The following is a 26,095-nucleotide window of genomic DNA, read 5'->3' as shown; positions in this document are numbered from 1 at the left end:
ATCATACAAAATGATTTCTATTGGCTACCAATAAGATCTCTGCATGTAACGCCTATCTGACGATATCAATTGGAAACGGTCACTATTTGTCAGACATAACTTTTGTACGATTGCTGCCTGTCAATTAATGGCTTGAGCATCGTGTGATTTGTTCTCTTTACTACTTTATATTAATCTGAATGGTTAGTTGCAGGTCGGAAGATTGGCAGGTAGGCCCAATACCTGCAGTGCGGTCGGGATCAGACTGACATTTGTGAGTGGCAGGCGGGGCCGGGTTGAGCTCTTCTTCCTGCTCTCCTCGCCAGTTTCCAACTTCCTGCTTGATTTTTTAAAGACATACGCCTCCTGCCTGCCCCTTTTGTGACATCATCGGCAGGGCAGGCCTTAAAATTGAAGCAGGAGAGGAGCGGGTTTCACCCAACTCGCACATTACTTATCTGTATGTCTGTGGCCAGCTTTACTGTACACTCTTTCTCTTGTTCCTGCACCACTAGCCACAGCAGTGTCAGGACAAAAATAAATCATCATCGTAAATTGATTCTGACACTAAAAATTTTCTTTTGAAATATTAATCTACATTAAAAGTTCCCTATAGGTCATGTTGATCGTTTTTCGCTGATAGTTCTGCTTTTGTAAGTAATTGTCACTTGAGATTCCTAAACCTGACTGTTTTGCTAACCTGACTGTCACATCTCAGCCTGTCAGTTAGAGCTTCTAATGCTAACAGAGTCCTGCTGCACAAATATGGCAGCCCCCTCATAGAGGAACAGGGTAATAAAAAGGTAATGTAAAAGCATCAGGCAAATACTTTTCTGGCAACATTGTAAATAGCATTCAAAGTCAATGGTATGTCAGTATCTCTTAAACACTTAACATTTGTACAAGTAGAACTTAAACCCCAAATGTATTCTCCCTTTGTAGAAAAGTTGATTGTTTCGTCCATGTTTATTTCCTCTTTAAAATTTCTTTGCTGCCTTGAGTGTTTTACTCATGAGATGAGAAATCCTATGTTTGTCTGATGTGTTCAGCAAGAAGCCAAATGCCCCCTGTGCAGGGGTTTGTTGCGACTGGATCAGTTGGTGGAGTGTCCGCAGGAAGACTTGGACAGCAGCATAAATAAGAAGCCAGATCAGAAGTGGATGTCCAGTACTAAAGTAAGCACGGACAGAAATGGCACCATTCCTCTTTCTGCTTGTAAATGTTTCTAAATCTTTTTCTCTTTTTTTAAGATAAGTGCCCTAATGCACTCGTTGGTGGAGCAGAGAAGGAAGGATGCTACGATTAAAAGTATCGTCGTGTCTCAGTTCACCTCATTCTTGTCTTTGATTGAAGTAGCTCTTCGGTAAGAGTATTCTTAGTCCTTTATCCTCGCTACAAAGTACTAATCATAACATTATATTTATAGAGCAAATCAGAATGACTTTTGTTGGTTAAAGTAGGAATCTACATTTAACACTAACGTCATATACAGTGTACAATGAATTCTCCTGTGGCCATTGAACTCTTCAGCCATTAGATATAGGCATGTACTGTATGCCAAGTCTGACTGGTGGAAAATTTCCATTGGTCGGCCAAAATGAAACAGAGCCACAGCTTCAGTTCTCAAACGTGTTTTGATCATTCAGGTGTGAGCCCCAATAACCAAAACAATAAAAATGTGGCTATACACGTGTATGATCTAGTGATGTGCAGGTCGGGCCAAAACCTGCCGGACCTGATTTGGGCTGAAACTCGCAAAATATTCAGGACGCGGTGGGTTTGGGTCAACTTCCTCCTCCTGCTGCCCTTACCTAACTGTGCCTGGCCCAACCCTCCCCCTCTGTAACATCCGAGATGGAGTGGGTTAGGCGTGGGTATAGAAATAGACAAGGACCCACAGGTTGGGTGCGGGTTATTGTCGGGAGTGGGTTGATTGTTTATCAACCTGCACATCACTACTGGGATCAGATGACGCACATATTAAAGGAGAACTAAACCCTAAACATTAATATGGCTAAAAACACCATGAACTTATTGCACCAGCCTAAAGTTTCAACTTGTCAATAGCAGCAATGATCCAGGACTTCAAACTTGTCACAGGGGGTCACCATCTTGGAAAGTGTCTGTGACACTCACATGCTCAGTGGGCTCTGAGCAGCTGTTGAGAAGCTAAACTTAGGGCTCGTCACTAATTATCCAGCAGAAAATTAGGGTTGTCTGTAATATAAGCTGATGCTACAGGGCTGATTATTAAATTCTGATGCTAATTGCACTGGTTTCTGTGCTGCCATGTAGTAATTATCTGTATTAATTACTAATCAGCCTTATATTGTGATATTTCAATTCTATGTGTACTGTATACTTTGAGTCCATCCCTAAGCTCAGTAAGTGACAGCAGCACAGAGCATGTGCAGTGAATCAGCAGAAAAGATGATGGGGAGCTACTGGGGCATCTTTGGAGACACAGATCTTTACTGCTAAAGGGCTGTGGTTGCCTTGGGCTGGTACAGAAGCCCAAAACAAAATGTACAACATTTCTAGCTACTTCTTTAGTTAAACTTTAGTTCTCCTTTAAGTGAGCTTTGACAGTGTCTCGATATACACATTGCTGGGCTTCATCATGGCTGGGAGTGGGCTCATGGAGCAGAGTGTACAGCATCTGATTGCGGCTCTTGTAGCACTTCACTCCAGTGTAGGAAACAAAATGTTACAAAAGGGCCCATTGACATGGAGACACAAATGTTGGCATGCTGCTAGGTAGATCCCGCCATAGCACATTGAGTACCTGTTCCATATTTCACCAGCTGCTAAGACATTGGGAAGTACATTCTGTTTGCACAGCCCTGGGTTTTCAGCAGATGCGATATGTTAGACTCAAGCAGCAGATAAGGGGGCAAAACAGTTCATGTAAATAATACCACGTAATTTGCTGTAAAGTTGGAATCTCCGCTCGCCGTTATGTAATCTGGCTGCTGCTGTTGTTAGTGGATTGATGCTAGGTCAGAATTTTTCTTCTGTGCACTGACTGTTGTCATAGAAACCTTACACTGGCCTCATTTTGGTGTGTAGAGAGTCTGGCTTCATGTTTACACGCTTGGACGGCTCGATGACACAGAAAAAACGAACCGAAGCAATTCAGAGCTTCCAGAGGCCAGACGCACAGTCACCAACCATTATGCTCTTGTCACTGAAGGCCGGAGGGGTCGGCTTAAACTTGACCGCAGCTTCACGAGTATTTTTAATGGATCCTGTAAGTAAACAAAAACTTGACCGTAGCTTCACAAGAAATTTAATGGATCCTGTAAGTAAACATAAACTTGACCGCAGCTTCACAAGTAATTTAATGGATCCTGTAAGTAAACAAAAACTTGACCGTAGCTTCACAAGTAATTTAATGGATCCTGTAAGTAAACAAAAACTTCACAAGTAATTTTAATGTATCCTGTAAGTAAACAAAAACTTGACCATAACTTCACAAGTAATTTTAATGGATCCTGTAAGTAAACAAAAACTTGACGGTAGCTTCACAAGTAATTTAATGGATCCTGTAAGTAAACAAAAACTTTTGGAGATCTAATATGTCATAAATGTGTTTATATTAAGACAGTCAAAATCTCAAGGCTAGCAATAATGTATTGCCAGGAGCATGGACACAATAAATGGAGTTTCTGGATAACAGATGCATCACTTGTAGAACATTTACACATAAATATTCCCTCATTTTCAGTTAGTCACACAACTGCCCTAATTGTGCTAATAGTATAAGATTTGTTATATAATCGTAGGCATGGAATCCTGCTGCTGAAGAGCAGTGTTTCGATCGGTGCCACAGGCTGGGCCAGACCAAGGAGGTGATCATTACCAAGGTACGTGACTTTGCAGAAAGCATTTGCAATAACGATTTCTCCTTGCTAATCAATCTCTCTATCCCCAGTTTGTGGTACGGGATTCGGTGGAAGAAAACATGCTAAAGATTCAAAGCAAAAAGAGGCAACTCGCTGCGGGAGCTTTTGGGGCAAAGAAATCCAGTGCCAGCCAGATAAAACAAGCGAGAATTGAAGACATAAGGACCCTGGTTGATTTGTGAAGGTCTTGTTACAAAGAACAGTGTTATTTTAGTAGAAATCTTAATTTGTACCAAAAAATAAATGGCTTTATGTTAAACTGTTTTGGAACCTTCAACATTAAACCCACTAATAAAGTGGAATGACTCCTCCTCCTCATTTCCCCAACCCATACAATGGCTGACACTGTGTATGAACAAACGTGTCCTGGAGTAGAAGGATGTGGCCCTAAAGCTGGCTATACATATGGACATCCGCTCCTTTGGCGAGGTCACGGTCCTCGATTCAACGGGATTTCTAAGTCCAGCCGATATCGATTGAGGAAGCCCGGCAGAGGGCCCCATACACTGGGCAATAAGTTGGCGACTTTACTATCTGCCCGTGTATGGAGGACCAGTGACATCACAAAATGAAATTCTTTTAAAGTAATACAAATATAATAGTGGTGCCCTGCAGTGGTAAAACTGGTGTGTTTGCTTCAGAAGCACTACTATAGTTTATATAAATAAGCTGCTGTGTAACAATGGGGGCAGCCATTCAAATGAGAAAAGGCTCAGGTTACACAGCAGATAAGCTCTGTAGAACATAATGGTGTTATCTGTTATCCATTATTTAACCTGTGCCATATAGACTTTTCCTATTTCTGCCATTGCTACACAGCAGCTTATTTATATGAACTATAGTAGTGTTTCTGAAGCAAACAGATCACTTTTACCAGTGCAGGGCAACACTACATGATATTTTCATTACTTTACTCATTTTTTGGTGTTACTGTATCTTTATGTTAAGGGCACATGATTAAGATTAAAGGAGATTTAGTCGCCCGATGACAAATCGCCTCTTCTTTGGACGACTTAATCTCCCACGAAAAGCCTTACTGGCGGCTAGAATCTAAGTTGCCGGCGGGATGACACTTTGATTGCTTCATTTTCCAAAGTTTCCTTGTGAGGCAGACTCAACTCCCAGAAGCATCTTATAGCCAGATGTCGGTATTTTAACTGGCATTCCATCCTAGGACTCCCAAATTTTAGCAAAAGCAAAACTTCAGCAACACTTGCAAGAGCTCATGCCATAATGTGTCACTTTTTTTTTCCTAAAGTCAAATAGAATCTTAATTTTCTATACATTATTTAGTGACAGCATTGTATACGGATTGGTTGATTCTGTAGCTTAAAATGTTAGCCTAGACGCTGGTGGGTGGGAAATTATGTTGCCTCCCCACCTTATTAGAGAAGTTTTCTGGTGAAGCCAATAGGACTGAGCACATCTGTGAATAAACCAGTCCTACAGCGTGTGCATTGGGATACACAGGGGAGCCAGGCAGTGGGGGAAGTGCCAGGTGCTTACAACTGTGCCAGATACAACATGCCACACAAAGAAAGTTGTAGAAATGCACTAAATTCCAGGTTATGGTTCAGATAAAGAATCCACACCCTTAGACATATGACACTGAAAAGTACTTTTTCCCCCCCCCCCTAAAAAAAAGTATTCTATACATTTAGCACATATATAAAACATAGCCTTTGTTTATCAATATATTGAAATATATTTTCATTCCTTTTCCTCCACCAGGAACATTTTTTTTTGTTTGTTTTTAACTATTATAGCCGTACTCTATTGAAGGGAAAATACAACTGCACATTGCTGTTCTCTAAAAATATATCACATAACACAACCCATATATAAAACACTGCATCATAGGCAACCATCTTCCCTAAAAAAACCAAAACACTTTTCTAGTAGTATGTGCTACTGGATAATCCTAAAGAGAAAGTTGCCATTTTTGAGAGCCAGGGATGTCCTGTAACTTGTAGCCTTCTAAATGATGTCCCGTAGCTCACTGAAACATGTGTAATAAAGTACCACCTGTTGTAAAGTATTAGAAGTCCCTTCAGAGATCCATGCCCTGTATACAGGAACTGTATCCAGCCTTTATATGGCCATGGAACTTTTAACATACTTATTACAATAGGGGGTATTTATTCATTATACAAGTCTAGTGGTTACACATTCTGGAGGTATAGTTTTCCTTTAAGTTTGCTGCCTCTGACTTTAGAAGGTTAGTCATTGAGTTTTGATTCCTCTTAAATATAACTATCTGCCAGGGCACTGTGCAGTTTATGGTCCAAAATAAGACTTTGTGATTGGTGTGTGCAGCTTATCCCCAGTTGTATGGGACTATAGGGTCCTAAAGACTAATGTAATCACTAACTGCCCGCCAATATGCTGGGCAGGTTCATGGTACAGGTTCGGTTACCCAGAATGCTTGGAACCTGGAGTTTTCTTTAATTTGGATCTTCATACCTGGTCTACTAGAAAATTATGTAAACATAACCCAATAGGCTGGTTTTGTTTCCAGTAATGATGCATTATAGCTTAGTTGGGATCAAGTAAAAGCTATAGGCATGGCATCCATTAGCCAGAAAGCTCCAAATTACATAAAGGCAGTCATCCAGAGACTCCATTTTAGCCAATTTTTTTTAAAATGATTCTAATAATAAAACAGTACCTTGTACTTTATCCAAACCAAGATAGAATTAATCCTTATTTGAAGCAAAACCAACCTATTGGGGTTTTCATGTTTAAATGATTTTCTAGTAAATTTAAGGTATGAAGATCCAAAGTGTGGAAAGATCCATTATCCAGAAAACCCCAGGTCCTGAACATTCAGGATATCAGGTCCCATGTCTGTAGTGTTAAAGAAAAGTCATTTAAAAATTTGCATTATTTGTATAAAATGGAGGAAACTGCCTCTAATTTGGAGCTTTCTGAATAACAGGTTCCATATCTGTAACATAAGTGACCAAGTAATTAGCCCAGTCCTGATCAGATTAAACCCCCCCCCCCCCCCCCCCCCCAACACATCTAAGGACCCAGTCCTATGAAGATTGAATGCTTAGTAAGTAGGCAAGAACCTACAGAAGATGGGAAAAAATTTCCTTATTGGAAGCAGAACCAGCCTGTTTAAGGTTTACATGATTTTCTAGTAGACAAGTTATGAAGATACACATTATAGAATTACAGTTGTCAAACCCCAGGTCCCAAGCATTCTGGGTAACGGGTCCCATTTCTGTATAGGGAAATGTTATGAGACTACAAATGTCTTGTTTTTAAACGGATCTATAATGTAGTTGTATATTCACTTTTAGATGTACACCTACATACAGGACAAGCCTGGGCTGATAAAGCTGCAGACAAAGAGCCGGCAGATTATTGACCGGTATGTTGGGCTCTCAGAAAGGCTTCCAGAATAGATATGAGTGAAAGTAGGCCAGATGTTGATCAGGCAAGTCTAAAAATCCTGTTGGATTGCAGACCGCATCTGTTCATGATTACAGTCCTGTGAGCCAAACACCCATTCTCCTGCATTATGATCCGATCGTTGGGCTCTAGGTCCCACGATTGATCAGCCAGATATCACCCACCTCAAGGTGATTTTGTTTTGGAGGGATCACAAGTGGAGGAGCAGGACAGACTCTGCACTTGAGACTTTGTGTTCATCTGGAAGAGACTCAACATACTGAGTCTTACTCACACATAAGTGACAAGAACTGTGGGAACTTTCAAATCACCAGACGAGTGGATCTCTGTGTATGGCCTCCTTAACCCTGGGTGAGTTCCACCAGCAGAGAAGACACCCCATAGACCAGGGATCCCCAACCTTTTGTACCTGTGAGCAACATTCAGAAGTAGTTGGGGAGCAACACAAACATGACAAATGTTCCTGGGGTGCCAAATAAGTGCTGTGATTGGCCATTTAGTAGTCCATGTGGATTTTCAACATACATTGAGGCTCTGTTTGGCAGTACATCTGGTTTTTATGCAACCAACACTTGCCTCCAAGCCTGTAATTCAAAAATAAGCACCTGCTTTGAGGTCACTGGGAGCAACATCCAAGGGGTTGGAGAGCAACATATTACTCATGAGCTACTGGTTGGGGGGGGATCACTGCCATAGACCATAAGCCTAAAGGTCTTGGGTTCCCCCTCTAAAGAACTCTGGTTTGTAATACATCACTGGCAGATTACTTTCAAAGCTGCCTGATCAAGGAACTGTGTTTGCATACTGTATATGTACAATTGGCTAGTAACAAGATGGTCAGACACGGGCTGCTAAAAGCTGCAAACAGTCAGCAGCTTATTGACCCGTATGTGTGGGGCCCTCAGACTGGCTTCCCCGATCGATATCTGGCTTCCCCGATCGATATCTGGCCAAGTTTGCCAGATGCTGAAGAGCAGGGCTAAAAATACAGCCTGATCACGGACTGCATCTGTTTGTTGAGGACCCACAACCGGCTTGATATCGCCCACTTCAAGGTGGGCATATCAGGGAGAGATCACCAAATGAGCAGATCTGTGTATAGCCACCTTTAATAATGCAATGTTAGATACAATCACCAGTGATGTTGCTCACGGCAACCAGATTAACAAGTTGCCTACAAGAAAACAAAAATGGATAGATTGCTACAGGCAACATCATTGGTGAGGTTCCCCCTATGTTAAAGTGTATGGCCACGCCAGACCTCAGGACACAACCTTTAGCTCTGCCGTAAAGACGAGAGATTAAAAAAAAATTCAAGCAGCAGATACTGAATCAGGATCAGTTTATTTCTGAAGTGCCATGTTAATACATTACACTAGCCTTTGTGGCTACAGAACTGAACAAGAAGCATTCCAAGGTGTGTCGGCAGTGCACTTGGTGCAGCTCCCAGAGTCTTTTGAGTTTAGGAGCAGAAATAGCTTATTCATGCTAAAAACAGTTTGCAGATGTGACAAAGGACAACTTCGGAGTACCCTGGAGAAGCAAACTGCCATTGCTTACACAACCTGTACAATCCAAGATGGATCACATGGAACAGCGAAGGAGCATTAGCTATTGCTTAAACAGGTGGACAATTCCAAATGTACGCTGAGGTTAAAAAATTACCACTTAGGGGCTATTCAAGTTTTAAACCAGATCTAAAACTAATCGCATCTGATCTAGAGCCACATCTACCCTCTAGCTACAGCTAAAAGGGGAAATGGCACATTTAACTGGGTTTGTAACAGTTTACCCATTTTATAACCTCCCCAAAGACGGAGGGAAAAAAAAAAAAAAAAAAAATGGGTCTTCGTAAAGCTCCTAGCATTTAAGTAAACAGTAGATAGAACGCCGTCCTAGACAATGAATAGCTCTTGGACACATTCTTTATGCATGAGAAGAAGAAGTTCTATTGGAGATAGGAGTCAAGCTTCTTTTTGATGTTGTCATACGAGTCCTCTCCCATGTAGTCAACCTGGCCCTGCTCCCATCTTTCCCTGCGTTCCTCTGAAGATACAGATGGTGGCGAGTGGGAGTGTGAAATGGACATCTGTACAACTGCTTCTTTTACCTCCTCCTATAAAGGGGAAAAAAAACAAAATGTGCTGGCGCCCAATAAGACTAAGAAGGATAAAGCCCGAGGAAGAGGAGGAAACCAATGAAAAGCTCCCATGCGAAGGTGCATGCAAAGCAGCACAGAAGACAATCACAAGGCCAGAAACCCCCTAAACAATAAAGATGAGAACTGCAACGAAAGATGTTTAGCAATTAGGGAAGGATTAAGTTCTTCATACCTCTCTACAGAAGCGACAAGAGAAAGCCAGTGAATAGACCAAGCCCGATAGCTGTGGACAGTTTTAAGACAAGTTAAAAGTGTGGAAATCTAGAAGCCTGTATCAGGAGAACTGCCGTGCAAGAAAGTTACAGCTCATGCACAAGTCACTTTTACAACAAGATCAGGAGAATAAAGAAAACCACTCTACAGTCAAGTCATGTAGAACCTGCAAGAACCTCAACTACTGGGAAAAAGCATGTCGGGTAACAATATAGTGTCAATGATTTATTTATTTTTTGTTTTTAGGCCTTTAGTCACAGTGACTCTGGGAAAGAAGAGTGAAGTCCCTAGTTGTGGCCCATTGGTAGAGGCTCTCCAGCAGAAGCTTATATTCAGATTTCCTAGATATGTTCCATACAAGCAGCTACATGAAGTTGCCATTAATCTGGTAAAGAACTTTTACATCTCCAAATTAAAAGACAAAGCAATAGAGGGAATCTCACTAAAGACACATCCAGTTGATAATGTGCAAGGTTTGGACTACTCATCTAACGAAGAGGTTTAAAAAGTTGCAGACACAATCTAAATACATATGCAAGGCTAATGAAGCATTAATGCATTCCATCTGTATTTTGACATTATGCCTAAGAGCACAGACAGAGAAAGTTTACCTGTGTGAAAGTTAAGCTGGCTATGCTAAAAGGTTTCATTTTGCCAACATTTATTCACAATCTGGCCTGAACATATTCCTTTGTTTCTAAAATGCCACCCCTAGGCCTGCAATGAACTGGCCCGATACCTCCAGCCCCAATATTGCTATTCATTAAATAAGTTTTATTTAATAACAGGAGATGCTTACATTCCCATTCTCATGGCTAGGCTTTTTGTGTTACACCAAGCAACTCTGCCCTCCTATCCTTTTAAAACCCAGATTTGTACTTCCCTCTAGGCGAGTAAAGCAGAGGGGCAGATTTATCAAGGGTCAAATTTGTGTGGTTTTTTTTTTAACTCTAAATTCAAACAGTTGGGGGGGGGGGAATTCTCTGAACTCTGGTGAATAGCGTCGACCCAAAAACTTTAATCAATTAAGAGTTTTGTGCGGGGGGGGGATATTTTGTAAGGAAGGCAACTCCAGATTCCAGGATGTCTCCCTTTGACTAAAACAGCAGTTCAGCAGGTTTTAGATGGTGGAATAGTGAAGAGTTCTTAAAGTGTCTGGTATGAAATCTCAAAAATCAAATTCTATTAAAAAAAAAAAATAGAAAATTTAAATCATCAATTCAACCCTTGATAAATCTGCCCCTTAATTTTCTCAACAAGTCTAGAAACTAATTGCAACCAGTAGCATTCACCAATAGTCTATTTGGTAACAGCGGATATTAAAGGACCAGTAACAAATTTTTTTGAAGTTCAAAATCCACTACCCTTTTCCCACCTGCAGATCGATCTCAGAAATGGTACAATTAGAACGATCCAATGCGCGTTGCTCAACATCTCCTGCTTACCAACCTAGTAATTGGTAAGACATAATATCAAAGGCTATTGTGATACTAGGCTCTATAGTTAGTATAGGTATGGGTATATAGAATTTAATTAAAAGTAGGGAGGGGTGTATGTATGGATGCTGGGTTTTCATTTGGAGGGGTTGAACTTGATGGACTGTCTTTTTTCAACCCTTTAACTATGTAACTATGTAACCTTCTAAACCGGAAGTTGGTTTTGGCAGCGGGCAGTTTAACTTCTTTGGCATAATTTCTGTAAAGGCAGGGGAGAGGTGAAAGAATGCATGCAGGGGTTTAGGAGGGGGTCTCAGTTAGTGTGCTGCTGCAGTCACTCACCTGCTCTTACAGAAATAAGTGATGCCAAAGAAGTTACACTGCCAGAATGAACTTCTGGTTAAGAAGGCTGGAAAGGAGGAGATGTCGAACACCACACATCGGACCTTTTCACTTTGGGAAAGAACATCCAGAAGCTGTGTTTTATAGTTTTATAATGGTATATTTTATTAATCATATTACCATTTCTGAGAGATGGATCTGCAGGTGGAAAGGGTAGAGTGAATTTTGAACTGGGGTGGGAAGTGTTACTGGTCCTTTAAGTATTGGTTACAAATTACTGAGAGGGTACAGTAACCTGCACATTCACCTACTCGAGATCCTTAGCACTGCCCTACACTGCTGAATGTGGAAGAAGACTACAAGTGAACCTTCACACTTCCTGAATGGACAGAAGTCAGTATTTTGCCAGCCAACAGATAAAGCCAGGCTCTGTTCTCAGTTGTACATTGCTCTTGCATTTGTAAGGCTTTTTTCAAGCAAAATCATATAGTGTCAGTGCTGCATCTGGGCCCATCAGCTGAATCACAGGTTTAAAATGAGCCTCATGCCATAAATTATGAATGGATCCAAGAGTTCCTGAGAAACCACATGCTCTCCATGAGAATGCTGGTATGTTGCCAGTTGAACCAAAGAGAACTTCATTAAAAGAGAACCTGTGGGGGGAAAACCCTACCCACCCCAGGTAGACCTCCCTCCATGTTAAATACCCCCCCCGGGAAAATGCCCTATACTCCATACTTACAACTCGGCGGAGATTCTTCCAGCGAAGTTCCACGCGTCCCATCTTCTGTGTCCTCTGTAAGCGGACTGGGAGATCAGCAATTTCCATGTAATTCCACGCATGTGCAGCTGCACAAACCGGCAAACTGCGCATGTGCAGAAATACCGATCGGTTACCTTACAGAGGACGTAGAAGATGGATGCATGGAACTTCGCTGGAAGAATCTGCGCAGAGGGGCAAGGTTGATTTCCCCCAGGGGGGAGGGGTTAGTTAGCCTTGGGGGGTAGGGTTCCCCCCCCCAGGTTGATTTCTCAAAAAAAAAAAAAAAAAAAAAGCTAACAATTAATTCTGTACCATTTCTGAAATAAAAGTTTCTTTACTATTCCTCTCTCAGCATCGGTTTCTCATCATGTCTTTCTACATGCAGGATTGTTAGATTGTTTGTACCGAAACCAGTTATTTGAGTAAGCTCCAATTCTTCTGCTAGGAAAGGGAGCCCCCCCCATAAGATATATTGAATCATTCATCTGACACCCAACTGCTGCATAAAGAGAATCATTTTCATGTTGAGAGAAGGGCCATACTGGCAGCTATTGCAGTGGTCAGGGGAAGAACACCAAATTTCATCATGTAGCAGCAGTAACAAAACACCATCACCTGCAATGACATTAGTCTGGGGGGCAGGTAATTGCCAAACACTACTTAAAGGAAAACTATACCCCTGAACAATGTAGGTCTCTAAAAATATATTGCAAAACACAGCTCATATGTAAAACCCTGCTTCATGTAAATAAACTATTTCATAATATACTTTTCATAAGACTTTTTTTAGTATGTGCCATTGGATAATCATAAATAGAAAATTGCCATTTTAAAAAATCCTGGGATCATAGGATTCAAAGTGCACACAAACGACCATACTAGTTAGGTCACATGACATGAGCCAATTAACAGAAGTGTCTTTTGCTTCCACACTTCCTCCTGTTACAGTTAAGAGTTATAGTATTTCTGGTCAGGTGATCTGAGGCAGCACACAGACCATCACAAAATGGTGGCTCAAGGCAAGAGGGCAATATTTACTTAAATATACCAGTTTGGTAAGATTCTTTAATATGCTGCTTAAGAAGATATAAACTGTGGCTTAAGTTTGGGGGGGTATAGTTTTCCTTTAAGCATCTGTGCGAGTATAGTAAAAGTATTAATATTTGTACAACTGCAACTGATCTCATGTAGCCAGACAAGATAATATCACATACCACTTGTAGGGCAGTTGTTTCTTCTTTAACCACTCCCTCTTGGGTCAGCAGACAGACTATCCTAGTAGTGTAGATGTCCCACCAGAGGTTCAGGAATTCTGGGTGAACCAGAGTCTGGTCATGTACATCGCTACGCACGCTTTTTGTTTTACTGTCGTATGTATAGTTCCACGGCTTGACTTTCCCCAGAAAATGCACCACCTTTGCATTGGCACCAAATCTACAAATTAAAAATGAGAAGTCTATTGTATGCAGATTATCCAAATTTCCTGCAAGTCAGAGGGTGCATGTCCACACAAGATTCAGAACAGCAGTAGCATTTAGTGCTCTCTAATATTAAGATACTACCCCGTCACCTTTACAAAACCAATTATAACCTTGATGGGAAGGGCTGCTAAAGGGACCATGAGCCAATGCTTAGGTTAGCAACTGCATAAGCTTGAGTAAAGCTGGCCATAGATGGAGATTTTTAAAAGATCTGATAGTCATCGTGAGACCACGTTCATCTCGAAACGATCGTACGAATTGTCCATCAACTAAAAAGACCAATTTGCCAGGAAAACAAAGGGTAGCTGCCTGCTTGGCCCTGCAAACAGATTGCACTAGGACCGACAAAGATTTTAACCTGGCCGATTTCCTGACAGATGTTGGCTGAAAAATCGTACGATGTTTAATCATTTGAATCCCACTAACCGCACGATAATTTCGAAGGATTGGTCGGACTTCGCTAAAAATCCATCGTTCGGCAAGAGATATCTGTCTATGGGGACCTTAAAGGGAATCTCATCATTTTAAAAAAAATTTTTTTTTTTTGCATTTTTATAAAAAACAGATCCATAAAAACTGTCTGAAAAATAAATTAATCCACAAATCCATGCATAAGTTATTTTAGTTTGTATTTTGTCATGGGGGCTTCCATTTCTGCTCATTACACATTCATCCTGTGCTGCTCTAACAGCAGGCACAGCATTACCTGTGTGCTTGGAGGCAGCCACTCTGTAATGAAAAGCCAAGTCACACTACCACATGAGAATCCAGCTGTACACTCCCCCTCCCCTCTCTGCCCATGCGTGTGATGTTTGGAGGAGAGAGGTCACATGGTTTGCAGGGAACCAATTACTTTTACTTTCCTACGTCCTGCACTACAGCTGCACTAGCAGCCCCTCCTCCCACAGACACTATCAAAGCTCCTGCCGTTCTGTACGTTTTTTCTCTGCTTTCCTTTAGGGCTAGTCCACACGGGGAGATAGCGACGCGTTTGCGGCGACAAAGCGCCGCGACAGTTTTGTATGGGCGCCTATGTAAAAACGCCTGTGCTAACCACACGGCATTTTCAGGCGACTGTTGAAAAGCGCATCGCCTCGTGTGGTTAGCACAGGCGTTTTTACATAGGCGCCCATACAAAACTGTCGCCTGCGCCGGTCGCAGCGACTGTCGCGGCGCTTTGTCGCCGCGACCGCAAGCGCGTCGCTATCTCCCCGTGTGGACTAGCCCTTAGAGGGGGGAACTTTCTCTCCTTGCTGCCTTCCTAGTTTGTTTTACTGGTTACTAGAGGAGGTAAAGGAGCTGTGAGTTCCCTCTGCTATCCACCTCACACACACTGCGCTCCTTTCCTGCCTGCAATACTTCTTTTTTCATTAACTGCTTACTGCCCCCTTTCTCATGAGCTATTTTAACCCTTCCTAGACTTCCTCCTAAGTTTTCCTGGTTTTCAAGTATGTCCTCCTTATTTTATCCTTTTTTTCTATTCCCTGTCATCAGTCCTGGGAGTGTACTCCTGTGTTTCTGCCATTCATTTTTGTGTAAACAAATATAATAAACTATATCTTTTCCAGTGTCCAAAATGAAGTGAGTGTGAGAGCTTATCTTGATTCCTGCCTATTGTTCAACTGACATCCTCAGCAGACAAGGCTCTATTTACATTACAGCAGCTTGTAGGAGGGAGGGGAAATGACATCACTCCAACTTGCAGTGCAGCAGTAAAGTGTGACTGAAGTTTATCAGAGCACAAGTCACATGACCTGAGGGCAGCTGGGAAATGTCAAAATGTCTAGCCCCATAGCAAATTTTAAAATTAGATATAAAAAAAAAAATCCATTTCTTGTTTTGAAAAACTGATTTCAATGCAGGATTCTGCTGTAGTAGCACTATTAACCGATACATTTTGTAAAAAACATGTTTTTCCACGACAGTATCCCTTTAACTTGATGTTACTGAGACCAGACAGGATTCCCGTGACAGTTATTCAGACATTTATAATGGCAGCTGCAAATCTATTTACTAGCTTCTGTCAGCTGACCTAGAAATGAGACACCAACAGACACGACATTGACACAAAAGACTCACGCTTTGAATGCTGGGAGGTAGGAGTACAAGGAAACGCTGCTCAGGTTGTACACAAAGGGGAGATGCTTGTTTATATCTTTTGTCGACCAAGTATTAAAAAAGGTGTTTAGCAATCCCTGGTCCCCACCTAGAAATGAAAAATCAAATAGATATTACACTGCCAAGTGCTGCATTAATAAAGAGGGAAGCTTAAAATTAATTGTTTCCTAGAGAGCTCATCTAGTATTTAGTTTCAAGGTGAATAATCCCTTTAAATAACTTGTAGTATGATGTAGAGCAATATTCTGAGACAAATTTGCAATTGGATTCCATTGAGTTATTTAGCAGCTTTTCAGTTTGCAATTTCAGTAATCTGGTTGCTATGGTCCAAATTACCCTAGCAACCATGTACATATTTGAATAGGAGAGGGCCTTAATAGAAAGAATAAAGTAATGTGTAGCCTAAGAGCATTTGTTTTTAGATGGGTCAGTGACCCCCCCCATGCAAATTTAAAAAAAATTAAACATACTAAAAAACTTAAGGTGAACCACCAAGGCAACCTACAGTCAAAATTACCTTGAAGTTCCAAGCCATCAAGTAGAAATGTATCTTAAAATTGTTTCACTACAAGGCTAATAATAATAATAATAATAATAATAATAATAATAATAATAATAATAATAATAATAATAATAATAATAATAATAATAATAATAATAATAATAATAATAATAATAATAATAATAATAATAATAATAATAATAATATTATACAGAGTAAAGGCAGTGTTTAGGAAGCAAATGTTTGGTGTAAATATCTGGAATTTTCTGTCTGGCAAAGAACTGAAATAGATCTTGCCATACAGTAGGGATTTTTTAGGTATGATCCCAGGATCTAAACCACTGTCCCATATAAAGCAGCCTCAGAACACTCAAATCTCAATTCCTACCAGTCAATAACCAGAGAGCTGCAAAGCAGGAAGTAGTGTTTTGGTTATTATGTTAAGACATCTGGTCACTCTATAAGATACACCTTTATACATTACATTTTTGGCTTAACTATAAAACATTTAGACTATTCATTTACCCATTTCTTTTTAATATAAACTACAGCTCTTAATGTTTAAGTCGTTTTAACACTTAAAAGGAGAAACAAACACTTAATAGAAAAAAATGTAGGGTAGGTTTTTTTTATTAAGGGGTGGTTTCTCCTTTAAGACTTAATTTAAGGCATCCGTGGTAAATAGATCACAAGGAATCTTACTAATACAAGCTATATTAATGTAGTTCAAGGCAAACAGGCTGGTGGTCTGTCCTGTGACGAAGTAAAAAGTAAAAGCACACTGACCATCAAAGCTGCCTTCTTTTGCTGCCAGCTGAATAAGTTTGTTGTAGGTTTCAAAAGATGGTATAAAAACAAACACTCCCGAGTTGAAGCAGTCAGGCCAGCCTGGGTCCGGTGCTGCAGACAGCTCTTCTCTTTCAAAAAGCTCATCAATATTACACAAAACCTACAATGAAAAGAAACTGCAAAGTTGCATCAAGAAATCCTCTAGAAATAATACCATTAGGCCATAGGCACACAAGTTTTCCACCTGACAGAACATCATACACGTCTGTGTGGCCTATCACCTTTTGGACTAGGCAGCAATACAGGAGCCATTAATCTTACAGATTGGGATGTAAGCCACCAATTGGCGGCTTCAAATAGATTGTGAAGATGGGGGTGGGGGGTTATTGAATAGCTTTTACTCATCTTTCTGCATAGCATCTAGCCACAGGCTTTATCAGGGACATGAATGGTTGTTTTAGTCTAGTGCTGTCCAGCCTCAGTGGTACCACGGGCTGGAATTTCTGGCCTATGTGGTGGATGGCAAATTGAAGCCAGTGTAGGCCACCCCCCAATTTAAACCACACCCATGTTACCACAAGAACTTTTGGGACCATGTCCACATTAATGTTGACAGACCAAATACCCAATAGTTGGCGTTCAATGCAGGGATATCACCCATGTGTGAAACAAGTTTATTAGGGGTTAACTACACTATGTGCCTTCAGATCAGACGTGATGAGAGGAAGCGTACGAGACGAGACGGATACGCTGCATAGAATGCCAGCAATATAAATGTCGCACCTACAAACTGCATGCATCCGACACGACTGATTAAGACGCAACATGCAGTTTTCGCATCAGACAGTTGTGCTGTATGCATGCAGTTTTTAGGTGTGACATTTCTAACGGACATTATAGTCTCTGCATCCCATCTTGTTGCATGTGCTTCCTCTCAGCATGTCAGGGCTGAGCTACACGGTGCTCCTTCAGATCTAAAGTCATAAAGACATGCCTTAAAGGGGTGGTTCACCTTCAAACTGGTTGGTTTCAGAAAGACCACCAGAAATAAAGACATGCCTTAAAGGGGTGGTTCACCTTCAAACTAGTTGGTTTCAGAAAGACCACCAGAAATAACTTTTTTCCATATCTTCAATATGTGACAGTTTTTCTAATTTTGAAGTATAAATTGGCATTTTTCCCCTTCTGAAGCAGCTCGGGGGGGGGGTCACCGACCCTGTTCTAAATGGATACATTTAGCGGATACATTTCTTATTTGTCCCTGCTGAGCAGAATCTGTTTAATTACAGGCAGCCGTTAGCATTGATACAATAGTTGCTAATACGCCAGAGATACTGCCGACAAATGGTATCAACGGAATGTTGCAAAATTAACAGTTAAGAATCTGCACCTGAATTACTGAGCTGTCAGACTCAAACACCAGAGACAGGAACATTCAACTTTAAACTTAGATTTTGGAAAAACAGTAAAAAAAATAATGGAAAGCAATTTAAAAGTATTTCTGGATAAAAATCTAAAATTCTACCCCCCCGTTATTTTTTATGCATCTTTCTTCAGTCTTTCGGAAGTTTTGGCACATGCGCAATTGCAATAAATTTCTCGAAACACTGCGCCGAAAGGCACCAAAACTTATTTGGGACCAGAAATGTACTCCCAACTGCGCATGCTCAGAAAATGCTGTCAAGACATGAAAATTACCAGAGAAGAAGATGGCTGCTGTGAACTCCGAGGCCAGAATCTGCACAAAGGGGTGAGTAAAAAAAAAAAAAAAAATTAGGGGTATTTGCGGGGGGGGGGGTTATTACGGGTTGAGTTCTCCTTTAAATCAATATGCCTCATTCTCCTCTGTGGATAGCACAGCAATGCCGAGCACATGATTTAAACACATTGGTGGCCTCCAAGTTTCCTAATGCTAAACCCCCCACCTGTTTTCACCACATATAGGTAGCATAGGGCAGGCAGATTGGAGCAGGGGACAGAGAAACCTATCAGGACTCTAAGATGAACAGTTCATACAGGGACATCGCTGGTGTCCCTCCAGCATTTGTATTAGGTGTAAACAATGTGGTTACTTTGCGTGGTTCTGAGGGTGAAGAGCATAGGGCTTTAGGGTGTGAACAACAGAGGTGTTACACGTGTAAATTATGCAGGATTTGTCACAATTTAAGGTGTAAACAATATAGGGGCCATGTTAATCTCTGTATAGAAAGTTTACACAAGGTAAACAGGCACACTTATGTGGGGGCCACAGTTTTAGTCAAATGTCACTAGAGAAGTAAACAAGAATAATCTTTATTCTGTCCTACCATGGTGTCTGCATCCATGAATACACATTTGGAATATTCTGTAAGTGTCCAGCAATGTATTTTTGTCAGTGTGACTCCCAATTCAGGTCGTTTCATTAAAGCCAGGTGTGCAGAATCCCCACTGTCCAAGACGTCCACCACTCGAACATCATCATAGACTTTGTCAAGTACTTTTCTACAAATACAAAAAAAGTTAAGCAAATTAAGTCAGGCTTACAGCTCCATAATGTACCTAATCATGTCCCCAGCAGCAAGATTCAGAACACTGCATTTATGGAGTAATACTATGGAACATCCAGGAGGTTGTAATTGTAACTATGCTGAAATAAAACCCCATCAATGTCACAGAAACCATCTAAGCAGCTTGGGGACACAACCAAAAGTGACATAAGTGATAGATTCAGAAGTAATTCATGTACAGAAGCAAGCAGGGCCCCCCCCGAAAACTATTTTAAGTTCAGCTACATGGAAATTATGAAGTGGAAACAAGGCCATACTCGGAGGAAGCGTCATGACACGAAACGCATCAGTAGTAATGATTTGATTGAGCCAAGTCGGAGCCGACATGCAAATTTAATAAGGAAAGAAGAAGTTTTCCTCATCCAAATACAATGTGTCCAAGAAATTCGTACTTATGATGTTGTGAAGAAGTTCCATTGCCAGGGAACAGGAATCTGACTGGAACCAATTGGGAAAGCTCTACACTGGTGAAAGAATCATGTACATTAACACTGCATATCCTGTATTCCTTCTGTACGTGAACTTATGCCTTACCTCATGGAGTCCGAGACCTGAGGAGTTATAAGCACAGCCAGCTTATTTGCAGTATTGTGCTGTCGTAGAGACGACCCCAACACCAGCGCTCCTTTCACATAGGTGTCATTTGTAGCCAGGGTCACAAACGCTTGATCTTGTGGAAAGAAAAGTCGATTACATATTCAATAGTGAAGCAGCAGTTCCCAAACACTGGGCACCTTAAAAACTAGACAGTTTTAGTAAAAGGAGTGTATGTTGGATGGAAAAAAAAAAAAAAAAAAAAACCCCCAACATGTTGTTACTTTAACCAAACAGGATTGTTTGTCACCAGTACAGAGCTTTTGGGATATTTGGTTTCCAGAGATGAAAGCCCACAACTGTACCAGTTTCCTTTCAACAAGAGCACCATTCAGGCCATTGGCATAGCAGAATTGCACAAAGAGAATTCTGACTTGGGGCAGCTGGGAAATTGACAATATATCTAGCCCCATGTCAGATTTCAAAATTGAATATAAAAAAATCTGTTTGCTCTTTTGAGAAATGGATTTCAGTGCAGAATTCTGCTGGAGCAGCACTATTAACGGATTCATTTTGAAAAAAAAAAAAAAAATCCCATTACTGTATCCCTTAAACTTCAGTTAGATACAGCAAAAGTAGATGTGTGACTGAAGAAACCATTGAATGGAAAGTCAGTATGCCAGTCACAATAAAGGAGATGACATTTGTTCTGTTAAGGAAAAACTACGTGGCAGCAGTATTCTAGGTCAAGATATTGTTGGCCGTCTTGACAATAGTAAAACAAATAAGTGTGCATTAGCTACGGTTGGTTATTACACCAAACTGACTTCAGTATTACTGACTTCAGTTTAAACGTCTCAAATGCAGCATTAAAGGGTTACTGTCATGGAAAAACAGGTTTTTTTTCCCCAAAACACGTCAATAGTGCTGCTCCAGCAGAATTCTGCACTGAAATCCATTTCTCAAAAGAGCAAACAGATTTTTTTTATATTCAATTTTGAAATCTGACATAGGGCTAGACATACTGTCAATTTCCCAGCTGCCCCAGTCATGTGACTTGTGCCTGCCCTTTAGGATGGCATTACTTTCTGGCAGGCTGTCTCAGTGGGACTTGGCTTTTACTATTGAGTAATGTTCTTAGATCTTGCAGGGAGCTGCTATCTTGTTACCTTCCCATAGTTAGGCTGCTGGGGGGGGGGGGGTGATATCACTCCAACTTGCAGTACAGCAGTAAAGAGCGATCAAAGTTTATCAGAGCACAAGTCACATGACTGGAGGCAGCTGGGAAATTGACAATATGTCTAGCCCCATGTCTGATTTCAAAATTGAATATAAAAATCTGTTTGCTCTTTTGAAAAATTGATCTTCAGTGCAGAATTCTGCTGGAGCAGCACTATTAAACTGATGCATTTTTAATAAAAAAAACAAAAAAAAAACCAAAAACTGTTTTCCCATGACATTATCCCTTTAAAGAGGTTGTTCCTTTGAATCAACTTTTAGTATGATTGAGTGATATTCGGATACAATTTGCAGTTGGTTTTCACTTTTTATTCAGCAACTCTCCAGTTTGTAATTTCAGCAGTCTGGTTACTAGGGTCCCATTTACCCTAGCAACCATGCATAGATTTGAATAACAGACTGGAATATGAACTGGAGAGGCCTGAATAGAAGGACTAGTAATAAAGAGTAGCAATAAGTGTGTACCCTTACAGTGCATTTGTGTCTAGATGAGGGGGGGGGGGGTCAGTGGCTCCAATCAGAAAGCCGGAAGAGTCAGGAGAGGCAAATGTCAAGTTATAAAAACCCAGTTGTAAAGCTGATTAAAATGAGCCACTCTAACATACTTAAAGGGGTTGTTCACCATTGAGAACTTTTAGTATGATGTAGAGAGGGATATTCAGAGACAAATTGCAGTTGGTTTAATTTTTTATTATTTAAGGTTAGGAGTATTTAGCAGCTCTTTAATTTGCATTTTAAGCAATCTAGTAGCTAGGGTCCAAATTACCCTAGCAGCCATACATGGATTTGAAAAAGATTGGAATATGAAGAGTGGGCCTGAATAAAAATTAGCAATAATACATTTATAGCCTTACAGAGCATTTGCTTTTCAGAAGGGATCAGCTACTCCCATTTGAAAGCTGCAAAGAATCAGAAGATATAGGCAAATATGTATAAAAAAAAAAAGTGAATGCCATTTTATAACCTATTAAAAGTTACATTAAAATGTGAACCTTACCTTTAAGTTTATCTGCTCTTCCCCAACAAGCGAAGAGACCAGCCTAAAAGTTTTAACCATACATCATGAAACCCGGGTGCTAGCAATGCTATAGAGGAGGAAGGGGGTGGCCCTTATTTAACCGACCTTGGTTGCCTTCCACTAGTTCTCCTCTGATAACTTGTTGGAGGCAGCATGTCAGGATTTTAATATCTACACAAGAACGTCTTATGAATTGACCCACAGAGGAAGACCTGCGGACATCTTCCCTATACAAGAGGGGATTTAGTATAGTTGCAGCACTCGTCCAGGCTTTATAAGGTGTGATAACTGTCTGGTAGACATTTTTTTTTTTAGAGTTTCCATCGATCCAGCTAGGGTGGCCTGTATCAAGAGTTCTTATTAGGGTCAGGTTGAGACACTTGCTACAGTGGAGTTGGACTAGCTACAAAATCCAAGTATAGATCTTAATACCCTAGGCCTCCTGTGACCAGGGCTTTAGAGGTCAAACTGAGGGGACCTTCCTCTCAGATAAAAGACTGGATGCTTTCTATAGCTTTGAATGTTGGGGGGGGGGGGATAGTGATTGACATAAGATACATATAAACTTTGGCAGAAAGACAGTTTGAGCAATGTTGCCTGTAATCTGTTTTATCAATGGAGATTAGTGGGGGGAGGAAATGGGCAAGATTAAAAATAGCTCATAAGTGACAATACCGACTCTAGTTAGGGTCCCAGGGTACCTATATATAGCAGTACACTGCATACAAAGATTTGCTGCTCCAGATCCTTGAGCCAAAGGCCATTAATAGATGGGGGGGGGGGTTTGGTTTACAAAAGCTGCATGAATTATTGTTTAAGTATTAATGCCCATAGATTGTTCACTGCCCAACCTATTGGAATTTAAGCTTTTAATGCTTTGACTGGATCTTGCAGTGTTGCTGCATTCTACCATAAAACTTAATCAGTATGTTCATCATTCCATTCAAATCAAGTATCAAACACTTCAGAAGACATCTGGTATTTAGTCATGTTTTTCCTTGTGAGGGTGTAAATCAGTTCTAGGGCAAATTTCAGAGCTTTCTAAACATTTTTTTGCCAGTAGCTCTGCAGACCTGTTTATCATGGAGCCTGCACAGGATTATGATGAGATGCATTGCAGTTGACAGGTACACCTACACACCCTGAGCTGACTGTCCTTACAAGGAAGCAAACTACTTTGAATTGCCAAAAGGTGATCATGCATTTAGTCACATAAAGAACCCTCAAATTGCCCCTAGGATGAGCCAGTCCTATAAAATGTAGCACCTCTAATAACGGCCTGGTTGCAAGGGGAACTTAAAGAAAACCCTGTGACCTACCAACTGTACCTGTGGACCAAACAAAAGATTCAAAGCATGCATACACACTGTATTAAACAGTTCAGTATAACAATAAAAAAAACTGGGTTAATAGATAGTATGTGCAAAATAAAAAATGATTTCTAATATAGTTAGGCAAAAAAGGCTGGAGTGACTGGATGTCTAACATAATAGCCAGAACACAAGTCACTGACTAATGGGGGCCACATGCAAACTCACTGAACAGTTATGTCCCAATTGATCCTCATTTAGCTCAGATTTAAAAGTAACAGTAATGACCCATGTGACCCCCCCTCAAGTCACTGATTGGTTACCAGGCAGGAAAGCAAGAGATCTGCAAAGCAGGAAGTAATGTCTTTGTTATGTTAGACATCCAGTCACTCCAGCCTTTATACATTACATTTTTGGCCAACTATATTCAAAACATTTTTATGTTGCACAGCCTATTTACCCAGTTTTTATTTTTATACTGAACAATTGCTTTAAAGTTTAAAGGTTTAGAAATAGTCAGAAATAAAGGTGATCAGAAGCATTTACCTATAGTGTATACTTGCACTTGCTTAGAACAGGCGTTAACTGCACAAAAGTCCTATTTATTCATGAACAGGTACAGAGATCCTCATGCTGAATAGCTGCTGATCTTAGTACGAATACAACTAAAAAAAAATGTCAGCTCACTCATTCATGTACAATGTTATGCAACAAGAGGCAGTTTCAGGTCTTGCCACAGCATCTCTTGCCCAATCCAAAGTTTGTGTTTTGGATTCCGGTCAACTTTCACTCCAGTGTATTTAAAGAAAAAGTAAACCTTAAAAGCTAATTTTAAAGTTGCTCAGAGTGTTCCTCCCAAGTAAGTTTGCAGTTTACATTCCATTAGAGTAAATGGAAATTTTCTAATAAAACAGAAACTTGTACGTTACCCCAACTAAGAATTCTTACTAGAGACAAGATATGATTTGATTTATTTATTATTAAGTGATTTAGTAGGAGTATGGTGATCCAGATTACAGAAAAATCCTAACTGGAAAATCTTATGTCCTGAGCATTCCAGATAACAGGTCCCACACCTTTATATGAACCGCACCACCTGCTGGCCAGCTTTGACTGTATGTGGTCAGGAAACATGCGATCAGAAGGGAAAAAACACCCAAACAGATATATCTGTTTAGGAAAGATCAAAATACTCAGATAACCAGTCATGTCCCAAGTACATCCAGAGCTCAGAGCACAATTACATAGATTACTAGGATTTGTACCAGCTACAATCTTGCTCTTCATCACTAGAGTTGTTAATTTAGGCCATTTGCTGCAGGCAACTCAAGTCACAGCTTGCACACCCAGAGACTCCTATATGGACACTACGTGCAGAATAGAGCACAAATGAATGAACATAAGGTAACAAGCAAAATGTGAGAATTCCTTTCAGCAGTACAGGATAGTAAATAGTCCTCACTGGCTTTCCAAAACCCTAGTCGCAGTGCCAGTTCTGCATGCATTGCAAACAACTGTTTTGTGAAAGTTTGGAACTGGCAGGCCCAATATGTATATCTACAACTAGTTCTGCACACTTTGTTACAATGGAAAAGCACTACATGAACATTGAATTATTCCCCCATTTGGTTCTGATGCTTTAAAATGCAGTAGGAGTCTGTTCTAAACCTGGTTTGTGAATTAAAGGGGTGCTTCACTTTAAGTTTAAACTTTTAGTATGTTATAGAAAAACTTTTCAATTAGTTTCTATCTATATAAGTTATGGGCCTTATTATTCCAACTTTCCAGTTTTCAAATGGGGGGGGGGGGTCACCGACCCCCTCTAAAAAGCAAAAGCTCTGTAAGGCTACACATGTTTTTCCATTTAGTTCTCTCCAAGTCATATTCCAGTCACTTATTCAAATCAATGCATGATTGCTGGAGTAATATGGACCTTAGCAACCAGATTGCTGAAACTAAACTGGAGAGACATTTAATAAAAAGCTAAATAAATGGAAAAAAAAAAAAAAAAAAAAAAAAAAAATCAAACCCAATTGCAAACGGTCTCTGAATATCACTCTACCTCATACTAAAATGTAAACAACCCCTTGCCTTCTACTATAATGTTCAGGAGTCTGAACAAGGGCAGAAACAGACACACAAGATGTCTTTTCTATAGAAAGTATTTACAAATAATCTGTAAGACCACTGGAAGTTTAAGTGGCTTAGAATTAAATTTTATAAGAGTCTTCAGTGGAGATCCACTAGAAGAGATTTCCCCTGAAACATCAATCCCCAAACACCATTACAGAAGAATGAAGAAGACACAACTACACAGATTTAGATACACTAGTGCAGCC

The 26,095-nt window shown here is 40.4% G+C and overlaps 2 protein-coding genes across 5 annotated transcripts in view; one reads left to right on the top strand and one right to left on the bottom strand.

Moving 5' to 3' along the window:
• hltf.L (helicase-like transcription factor L homeolog) overlaps nucleotides 1-4,186 on the top strand; it is a 30,222-nt gene extending 26,036 nt beyond the window's left edge. For 2 of the 4 annotated variants that reach the window (XM_018262146.2, XM_018262147.2), the window contains exons 20-24: nucleotides 1,029-1,154; nucleotides 1,230-1,342; nucleotides 3,049-3,229; nucleotides 3,765-3,845; nucleotides 3,914-4,183. In XM_018262146.2, coding sequence (XP_018117635.1) covers nucleotides 1,029-1,154; nucleotides 1,230-1,342; nucleotides 3,049-3,229; nucleotides 3,765-3,845; nucleotides 3,914-4,066 — 654 coding nt within the window. In that variant the 3' untranslated portion in view covers nucleotides 4,067-4,183. 4 annotated transcript variants of the gene reach the window in all.
• Nucleotides 4,187-8,629: 4,443 nt separating this feature from the next.
• gyg1.L (glycogenin 1 L homeolog) overlaps nucleotides 8,630-26,095 on the bottom strand; it is a gene marked incomplete at its 5' end in the record, with an annotated part of 28,241 nt that continues 10,775 nt past the window's right edge. The window contains 6 exon segments of the mRNA NM_001096761.1: nucleotides 8,630-9,420; nucleotides 13,434-13,653; nucleotides 15,780-15,906; nucleotides 17,107-17,269; nucleotides 19,416-19,590; nucleotides 20,190-20,325. Of these exon segments, the coding sequence (NP_001090230.1) occupies nucleotides 9,253-9,420; nucleotides 13,434-13,653; nucleotides 15,780-15,906; nucleotides 17,107-17,269; nucleotides 19,416-19,590; nucleotides 20,190-20,325 (989 nt within the window). The 3' untranslated portion in view covers nucleotides 8,630-9,252.

The sequence above is a fragment of the Xenopus laevis genome, chromosome 5L, assembly GCF_017654675.1.
Source record: "Xenopus laevis strain J_2021 chromosome 5L, Xenopus_laevis_v10.1, whole genome shotgun sequence".
Taxonomy (NCBI): Eukaryota; Metazoa; Chordata; class Amphibia; order Anura; family Pipidae; genus Xenopus; species Xenopus laevis.
The sequence above is the reverse complement of the archived record's forward strand: the minus strand, read 5'-3'. Positions and strand labels throughout refer to the sequence as shown.